Source organism: Prenolepis imparis, unplaced genomic scaffold, assembly GCF_030444845.1.
Source record: "Prenolepis imparis isolate NDT839.2.m4 unplaced genomic scaffold, iyPreImpa1.0 SCAF_36, whole genome shotgun sequence".
In the NCBI taxonomy this organism is placed as follows: domain Eukaryota; kingdom Metazoa; phylum Arthropoda; class Insecta; order Hymenoptera; family Formicidae; genus Prenolepis; species Prenolepis imparis.
Window position 1 is genome coordinate 67,071 of NW_028141194.1, and position 10,584 is coordinate 77,654.

General features: G+C 30.5%; 1 protein-coding gene across 2 annotated transcripts; it reads right to left on the minus strand.

Moving 5' to 3' along the window:
- Positions 1-1,986: 1,986 nt before the first annotated feature.
- Positions 1,987-9,528, minus strand: LOC145946990 (uncharacterized). Of its 2 annotated transcripts, none has more exons than XM_083056749.1 (5): positions 9,422-9,528; positions 4,505-4,589; positions 4,157-4,425; positions 3,893-4,018; positions 1,987-3,737 (listed from the first exon to the last, which is right to left on the minus strand). In XM_083056749.1, exons 2-5 carry the CDS (start codon positions 4,515-4,517, stop codon positions 2,073-2,075), a joined length of 2,073 nt encoding a protein of 690 aa, XP_082912875.1. In that variant the 5' UTR covers positions 4,518-4,589; positions 9,422-9,528; the 3' UTR covers positions 1,987-2,072. The 2 variants fall into 2 exon arrangements, with proteins under 2 accessions (XP_082912875.1, XP_082912874.1); XM_083056748.1 differs by lacking the exon at positions 9,422-9,528 and adding an exon at positions 4,690-5,063.
- Between the last annotated feature and the right edge of the window lie 1,056 nt (positions 9,529-10,584).

Sequence of the window (10,584 nt, forward strand, 5' to 3'; positions counted from 1 at the left end):
CAAATGATAGAATGTGAACCTGCAAAACTGCTGAATAGAAGGTCCACTTTCCTGAATTGCACGGCGTGAATCAGTTTACGTAGCTCAATGGGATAAAAAGCACGTGAAAATTTGAACTTTTCTCTTTAAAATGCGCTTTGGCGGAACTCAATACGATAATTTTTCGCTGAGTTATTGCAATTTGAAAAAAGTCAGTTTTTAAGGACAAATTGTGATTTAAAATGTGTATCTGCTATCTTTATCAATTCGAATCGTTGCAATTCTATTCAAAAATGTTACATTGAATGCGGAGGTGTCTCGAAGCGAGCAAATTGTGCCGGGCATCTCGCGCAAACAAAGTCCGAGTAGGATATTCGCGGAGTTTTCGCCGGTAAGGGTTCGGCACTACTTCCTCGAGGATCGGAGAGTATTTATGAGGATTTCTCCGCGTAATAAAAAGTGAGAAAGTGAAAAAGTAAAAAAAGTAAAAATGAAAAAAATGAAAAAGTAAAAAAAAGACACACAGATGTGATTTCAAACAATGACGTTTTTCTTTTTTTTTTTCATTTTATTTTTTTAGACTTTTTTAAAGACTATAAAAAAAGATAGATATAGATCTAGCATGAGGCACGTAATCTGGATCTTGAACTCAAATTATGTTGCACGTTACTTATCAACACTTCTCTTAAGTTGCTCAAGTTTTCTTTTTCGAGTCATTTATTAACTTTATTTCTTCTATTCTAATAAACTAAAAATTATTCAATAATAAACACTACATATGTATATGTTGCTGCAACAATATGACCATATAACAAAGAATATTTCTTTACTTTTAGAAAATATTCTAAAAACATTTAAGGATATCTGTTAAGAGGGATTTTATAGTTTATTTATATGTATAGTCTATTTCTTCGAGAATACAATATTTTTCGGTATATAAAAGTGGTTCAATAAGTAAATAGACAAACGCGCGTATATAGTTTATGTAAAAATATATTTTATAAAACAAAAAATTACAGTTATTTCTCAAGATAATCTTTCTTTACACATTTGTACCAATTGTACCTATCCATTAGTTTTTCTAATGTAAGATAGAATATTTTTATTTGTTTTCTCGTTGCATTTGTGTAGTGCCATCTCATTAATTTTATCTCTTTAAAAAATTATATTAAAATTTTAACGAAATTTTTCTGCACAATTTATTAACATGATATTTATTTGTTTATTTTATAATTTTTCTATTTGTACATAAAAAGAAAAATATAAGGATGTTTCATTTTAAGTAATACAGTCGATTATCTTAAAAATAAAATGTTTTTGGGAAAAAAGTTTCATAAATTTCGAAAGGGACATAATATCGTGACCTAGAATTTTGTCTCTGCAGATAGATTTTCAAAATTATTTAGAGGTCAACATATAAGGTGGTTCTGTTTTCTTAAACGGAACCATTAATTCAAAAGGAATTGATTTGAGAGGATTGATTTGAGAGGAAAGAAAGAAGGGAGAGAGAGAGAGAGAGAGAGAGAGAGAGAGAGAGAGAGAGAGAGAGAGAGAGAGAGGAGGGGTAAATTTTATATTAATTTATTATTTTTATGAAATTAACTCAGTACTGAGTACATTAAAATAATTACTAAAGATATTAAATCTATTAATTTAATCTTTAAATTAATGATTGTTATTATATAAATTACTAAAGATATTAAAAATATGATAATTTTATTATTATATTTAATAAAAATCTAATATAAATGAAAATCTTCAAAAATCTTTAATGTAAACATAAATATATATATATATATATATATATGTTGCGCTTAGATAATTTAAAATAATCTAGATACAGATGAGATAAAACATATGCGCATGTATCTCAGATAAAATAAAGATAGTTGCGGTTTAAGTATATCTAGATAAAAGATGAATTAGTTAAATATTTTATCTAGATACTTTTAAGATAATATTTGCAACAATTTACATAAGATATATAAAAATAATACATTCATCATGACAACTACGAAAAATAAGCATATATTTCAATATTAATACATTATATGTTATAAATTTATATATAAAGGTGTTTATAGATACTTAAATTATAAGTTTTTGTTTTTTAAAAACAGTAGTTTCTCAAATGTACTGTCGGACAAACGATTTCTTCGAGGTACAAATATCTGTTGCCCGCAACTGAAAAGGCGCTCCACTGGCGCGAATGATGGTAACGTGGTATTATACTTCAAGAAAACGTTTTTTACATTAGGGTATTGATTAAGAGAATCTAAATCTTTGGTTTTAGATTCTAAATATGACAGCGCCTCGATGTTACTATTAAGTATCGGCTGCACCGAACAATGCATTCCACTTTTTTTGTCGATATCATAAAAAAAATCTTCCTCTCCACTACTACTAGATGTTGATTTGTTTTCAACACGAAAACTATTTTCTGCATGAAAAGTATCTACTTCTTTCAAAAATAATTCTTTACACATCTCTATGTGACATTCTGGCACCCAATTTAATTTAAAGCGAGGTAAACTGATAGCAGATATAATATATAATTTACTATCAGAACAGTCAAAATCATAAATATGTTTAAATCGCTTCTCTAAAGCTATTATTATTCCATCTACCAATGGCTTGCAATATGATAAATGAGTTAAACTTGAAAACTTTTGTTTCAGTATAATAATTGTAGGCGCTACTAAGCCTAAAAAACACATTTTTTCTCCTTGCAGAATATCAATACTAGTCGCTAACGGAGACATAATCATGACAAATTCTTCTAAAAATTCAATTTCATCCAATCTTAATTTTTGGAGTTTAAGTTGTTCAAAAAGTGCATTTAGTTTAGTTTTACGAGTTAGGAGTTTTTGTATCGCATCAAATTGTGAATTCCATCGTGTAATTATTGGTACAAGAAATTTACAGCCGCATTCTTTGAAGCATATATCAGATGCTACAGTGCTACGACTCAATAAGTTCCATAAAGCACTTAGTTTTGCAAAAGCAGAACGATACATCTTTTTCAAAGCTCCATTGCCAGGATTGTCTAAATTTTTTTTACAATCCGTTGTAGTAATCAGATTTAATGTATGACTACAACAAGTTATTTGTGGAGGTAAAATAATTTCATTACTTAATTCATCAGTAAAAGCATTATCATTATCAAGAATGCCATTTTTTGCAATTTTGTTAAATTCGTTAATCTCAATATCTGAATCCGAGTCTTCCATATCATTTATATCATTTTCTTCTACATTAAATTGAATTCGATCAGAACTTTCAAATCTCGTAACACCGAAACATCTGAAGACTTTGCCAAAATTTGTGGCATTATCAGTTACTATGTGAGTAACTTTAGCTACATCTAAAGAGAATTCTTTTAATATATGATGCATGATTAAAGCAATATTTTCGTAAGTATGGTTATAACGAATTCTTTTACAAGCTAAGCTATATGATTTTCTTTCTAAAGTTTCTGAAATGAAATGAATAGTCATTCCTAAATAACTTCTGTTTCTACACGACCAAATGTCAGAAGTTAAACACACATAATTTTGTTTTTCCAATAATACTTTTAGTCCACATTTTTTTTCTTTATATAATTTGTTAATTTCAATGGACAGTGCACTTTTACCAGGTAAAATGTTTTTAGATGTATTATTTGCTATCCCACAAATTAAATTTCTAAACGCCGGTTTATAAACAGTGTTGAGAGGACGCATTTCTTCAATTATGTAATTTAAAATTAACTTGTGTATCTGTAAGAGAAAGAAAATATTATTTTAGAAGAGTTTTTAGTATATTTATTATTTATTATTTATTATATTATCAATATATAGTTAGTATATTATTATCAGTATATTTAGTATATTATTATCAGTGCATTAAATATTATATATAAAATTATACAAACCTGTTTTACAGAAACGGATCTGTCTCTTGCAAAAAATGCCATGCTTTGAATATTTTGTTGATCTGTAGTTTTCTTACTATCTAATCTTTTTAATTTAATTTTTTGCATTAAATGAGGATGCACTCTCTAAAAAAACCAATAAAAATAATTTAATATAAAAGAAATTCAACATAAAACATTATTTTTTAGAATTCTAATAAATGTCTAAATAAATTTAAGAATCTAAACACTATAAATAAAAAATAAAAGAGATGTGTAACTTACATTATAATGACTGAAAAAATTTCCAGTACATGTTCTGGAACCGTTGATCGTTTTAGGACAATTTTTACATTGAGCTATTATTCGTGAGTCCGTGCTTTTACTTGTAATTTCAAAAAATTCTCCTCTTAAAATGTATGATAGAGAAGGTAAGGATGATAATGTACTATCCGTGTTTTCATTTGTATTATTATTGACTTCGATCTCCATAGTTTTCAGAGTTTCCATAGTTTCCAGAGAACTTGAAGAGGTTAGAATTTTTTCTTTATTTTCTGTTCAACCAAAAGTAATTGTGTATTATACTACTAACAGTAAAATGTAAAATATAAAAATATTCAAATATATGCTTACTTGAAGACTTCATAAAATATGTTTCTAGTGTAAGCGGTGTAGAGCAGATGTTTAGGTTAGATCCTATTTTCACTTTTCGTAGGAGCTACCAAATTGAAAAACAAATAGAAACAAAACAATTATTACAAATGCAATAATATCTATGAACCAAAAATGACCATATATATATAATATACAATACATACCATTATACTAATATGATGTGCTTTTTCGTTTCCAATCTGGCATTAGCGGTAACACGTTAATTCGGCAAGACCAATGCGATTATATATGCAATTGTGCCATTGCGATATAGAGGGAAAATGTTAGTCTGAAAATGTCGCCAACATCTGTACAAGAGAGGAAGGTATAGATTCCTATTCGTCTTCTGTGCGCATGTGTTGTTTCCAAACGCATGCCCATATGTCTGCCAGTTTAGCGCACGCGCATAAAGGACGAATAGGACTCTATATATCTTTCTCTCTTCGCAGATCTTGGGGTCACTTTCAGGTCAGCATTTTCCCTCCTATATAGTTACAATATCTGGCTTGCAGATATCATATAATCAAATAGGCGGAAAAAATTGTACTCACAATTAGTGCACTGATTACATTATTATCTTAGATGTTTTATAAAAGATATTATTTTTCTTATCTGAGATACAGATAAAGATGCCACATGCTTTAATTATATAGATAAAAGATAAAATTAACAATGATTACATCTAGATGAACATCTAGATAATTTTATCTAGATAACGGAAAACACTGTATATATATATATATGTATACACATATATATATACAGTTATATACATACACATATATATATACATATATATATGTGTATGTATATAAAATTAAATTAAGCATTTTAATAAAATCCGCTATATACAGATGTGAGAGAGGTGGACAATAAGAGAAATCAACTTCGCACGCGAGAAGCGTGAGAGTCCCAACACGGAGCTACAGCGCTGAATCTGACACGTGGGTCCGGAACTCCGATTAAACCCGGAGATTTAGGATCGATAAGGAATTCGATCCGGGAAGCATTTGAAGCCGTAAAAAACGAAGGGCCGAACAAGCCTGTAAGGTGCAAAGATCATTTCCAACGTTTCAGAGGAAAAGCGATAAGAGCAGAGCGACGGAGGGTAAATTAATTAATCGTGAAGGCCGAGAATCGCCAGGGTCACGCGACGGCCCTGAGTAGTGATCCTCCAGGGAGTGATCGGAATAATCGTCGCCATTTGTTTCAAAAGCGGAAGTGGTATGTTCAGCGGCAAAATTCAAACGTGTTTCAATGCAAATGTGTATATTTTATCTAATTTAGGCCCTGCGCACAATAAAGAAATGTTAGGAATAAATATATTAAATATTAGGAATAGGAGTTATTTTAAAATAATACAATTGGAAAGACTGATATACAAATATAAATTCGCGTATATAAAGAGCTCTTATTAGTTAACTAAGGCTAATGATATCCCTTTGATAGCCCTTTATATCCGAATTTGTATTTGTATATCAGAGTCTTTTCGATTTTATCACTTTAAAATAATTACTATTCCTAATATTTGATATTCGATCATTCCTAACATTTTCTCTATTGTGCGCAGGGCCTTATTCTTATAAAAATAAAATATTAAAAAATTATTTACAAACTTATTACAAATATTATCAAAAATATTATTAAATATTTTACTTTAATATTTTATTTTGTGAGTTTACAAATACATTTCTTTTATTAATTTAAAACTTCTTAAAAGTCTTTGGTTAGATCATAATAAAAAATATGTAATAAAAAATTTGTTATTACACAATATTATTACATAAAATTGTAATATCAGAAGTTTATTTCAGTTAGGAATAATACAAAAGAAAAAATAAATAGATAGTTTGTAAAGAGTAAGTTAAAGAATAATAAAGAAAATTTGTTAAGATTAAAATTTCCTTTATTGATTACATAAAGTTGAATAGCCTCAAAAATATTAAAAATAAAAATAAATATTAAATATTAAATATTAAATATTATTATGACTTTAGCTAGCTTATATATTCCTTTATATTTTCTCAATAAAGTATTAAGCTTCTTCAAATTCTTATTTTAATAATTACTTACCAATTTGTACAATTTATAATAAAATCAAATATAATTTCTGTTGAAAGTATAACTTCTTCATATTTTACACTCTCACTCTATCCTCTATCTCTCTTACTCGTTCGCTCTTTCTCTTTCTGTTTCCGGTTTTGAAACAAATGGCCGCCGACCAATAGAAAATGATACCGCTTATTCCGATCACTCCCTGGAGGATCACTAGCCCTGAGTAAAGTCATTAGATATATGTATATCTAGTGACTTTAGCCCTGAGAACCCGGAAGCGCCACTGATAGCTCCGTGAACTTGGCCCCCCAATTTTGACTTTTTGAGTTTTTTTTTTTTTTAATCGTTTGTAAGTCGTTTGTAGGTGATTGTTAGATTAATTAAAACGTTTGTTAGATTAGCCTCGCGCTGCAAAATAAAAAATAAAATTGACCGTAAAGTTAGCCCCCGGTTTTTTATTTTGATCCTATTTCAGTTTTGCAGAGGCTGAATCGATGCGGAATCGTTTGTTGGTCACGAATATGCTAATTAGAACGTTTGTTAGATCGTCGTTTCTTAAATAAAAGCAAAAAACGATATTTGATAATTTTCTAGGGAAATATCCGCAAAGTTAGCCCTCGGCTTTTAATTTCGATTATTTAAGTTTTGCAGAGGCTCAATCGATGCGGAATCGTTTGTTGGTCACGAATATGCTAATTAGAACGTTTGTTAGATCGTCGTTTTATAAATAAAAGCAAAAAACGATATTTGTTAATTTTCTAGGGAAATAACCGTGAAGTTAGCCCTCGGCTTTTAATTTAGATTATTTAAGTTTTGCAGAGGCTTAATCGATGCGGAATCGTTTGTTGGTCACGAATATGCTAATTAGAACGTTTGTTAGATCGTCGTTTTATAAATAAAAGCAAAAAACAATATTTGATAATTTTCTAGGGAAATAACCGTGAAGTTAGCCCTCGGCTTTTAATTTAGATTATTTAAGTTTTGCAGAGGCTTAATCGATGCGGAATCGTTTGTTGGTCACGAATATGCTAATTAGAACGTTTGTTAGATCGTCGTTTTATAAATAAAAGCAAAAAACGATATTTGATAATTTTCTAGGGAAATAACCGTGAAGTTAGCCCTCGGCTTTTAATTTAGATTATTTAAGTTTTGCAGAGGCTTAATCGATGCGGAATCGTTTGTTGGTCACGAATATGCTAATTAGAACGTTTGTTATATCGTCGTTTCTTAAATAAAAGCAAAAAACGATATTTCGCGTGTCGCTAATCGCGCTGGTCTGCAGAAGCCATAACGCGTACCGCGTAACCAATCAGAGTCGTTCCGCGTTTTCTATTACGGCTCTGATTGGTTACGCGGTACGCGGAAAATATCAGTCCATGAGATCGCACTCTAAGGTAAAGCAACTTATCAGCTGATTGGTCAATCCACAATTGTCAACTGGCAACGAGAACATTTGCAACCTATTGTGGAATGACCCTAAGAGTGCGTTCACATGGACTGATATTTTCCGCGTAAGCGTGCCGTCACATGGGGCGTAACTTGCGTAAGCGTAACCAGCGGATCGCCAATCACCGAGTTATTCCGATAGAGCCCTTCGTCGAGCTCTATCGGAATAACTCGGTGATTGGCGATCCGCTGGTTACGCTTACGCAAGTTACGCCCCATGTGACGGCACCCTAATGGCGTCTGCAGACCAGCGCGATTTCGCGATATGCGACGCGCGATATCCAATGAGCGTACAGCTTTCTCGAAAAAGCTGTTTGGCAAAAGCTCATTGGATATCGCGCGTCGCGTGTCGCGAAATATCGTTTTTTGCTTTTATTTAAGAAACGACGATCTAACAAACGTTCTAATTAGCATATTCGTGACCAACAAACGATTCCGCATCGATTAAGCCTCTGCAAAACTTAAATAATCTAAATTAAAAGCCGAGGGCTAACTTCACGGTTATTTTCCTAGAAAATTATCAAATATCGTTTTTTGCTTTTATTTATAAAACGACGATCTAACAAACGTTCTAATTAGCATATTCGTGACCAACAAACGATTCCGCATCGATTAAGCCTCTGCAAAACTTAAATAATCTAAATTAAAAGCCGAGGGCTAACTTCACGGTTATTTCCCTAGAAAATTATCAAATATCGTTTTTTGCTTTTATTTAAGAAACGACGATCTAACAAACGTTCTAATTAGCATATTCGTGACCAACAAACGATTCCGCATCGATTGAGCCTCTGCAAAACTTAAATAATCGAAATTAAAAGCCGAGGGCTAACTTCACGGTTATTTCCCTAGAAAATTATCAAATATCGTTTTTTGCTTTTATTTAAGAAACGACGATCTAACAAACGTTCTAATTAGCATATTCGTGACCAACAAACGATTCCGCATCGATTGAGCCTCTGCAAAACTTAAATAATCGAAATTAAAAGCCGGGGGCTAACTTTGCGGATATTTCCCTAGAAAATTATCAAATATCGTTTTTTCCTTTTATTTAAGAAACGACGATCTAACAAACGTTTTAATTAGCATATTCGTGACCAACAAACGATTCCGCATCGATTCAGCCTCTGCAAAACTGAAATAGGATCAAAATAAAAAACCGGGGGCTAACTTTACGGTCAATTTTATTTTTTATTTTGCAGCGCGAGGCTAATCTAACAAACGTTTTAATTAATCTAACAATCACCTACAAACGACTTACAAACGATTAAAAAAAAAAAAACTCAAAAAGTCAAAATTGGGGGGCCAAGTTCACGAAGCTGCCACTGATGGCCTATTTAAGCATTAGGGCCACCGCACAAGCTTTTCCGTAAGCGTTACGTTACGTTAAGTACTGACCTTAAACTTAAACTCGTACGTAACCTTAAACTTGAGTCAACGCACATAAAAAATCGTAACCGTAAGAACGTCACGTAGGAAAAGTGTGATCAGAACAGAACATCATCATATATGAGGTGAGTATATAACATATTTGATAGTAAAAAAAAAATTGTAAATGATTAATTTGATAATTAATAATGTTATTAATATTAATAATTTTGTTATAATAATTCCATTTTCGCAAGTATTTTTAAGATATAGTATATAACCTCTTTTATTTTCAAATAACCATATTTATCTTTTTATTTTTAATATTATGTTCATTATTATTTACATATAATTCTAATTACATATATATATTACTCTAATTCTATTTCAGAGATACTTTAATGTTATATATTTATAAATTTCAGATAAAAATAAAGTGGTTCATGCAAAATGGATCAAAATAAGAAATTGATGTTATTATTATTATCTATAATAATTTTAATAAAAATAAAATTAAAAAGAAAAAAAAATAAGAGAAGATGGTGGATAAGACCAATTAATCAGAATAGATTACACCAAGGGGAATACTATAATTTATTTAAAGAGCTCAAAGAATTTAAGGACAAACGTATGTTCTTAGAGTACAGCAGAATGTCAATGCTGCAATTTGACAAGATATTACGTTTAGTACAACCTTGTCTTGTCAAAAAGAGCAAGCGCGCTCTCATTGCAGAAGAAAGGCTCATCATTGCTCTGAGGTGTTTGTACTCTTCTATTTATATTTGTATGATAAAATTTATCTATTTAAAAAAATATTTTCACAATTTTGTTATAAAAAATTTAATCAGCTATCGAATATTGATCATTTTGTTATATTGTGTTTGGATATTATAAATATACATTTAATAATTCTATTGCTTTACAGATATCTTGTGACTGGGAATTCGATAAGTTCAATAGCATTTTCTTTCCGAATCGGTCAATCTACAGTAAGGAATATAATAAAAGAAGTCTGCACTATAATTTCTAATACTTTGAGTCCCTTGTATCTGAAAGTTCCAGCAGAAGAAGAGTGGAAATCAATTGTTGACGGATATTGGAATACATGGCAAATGCCTAATTGCTTTGGGGCAGTAGACGGAAAGCATATTAAATTAAAATGTCCACCAAACTCTGGCAGTTGCTATTTTAAT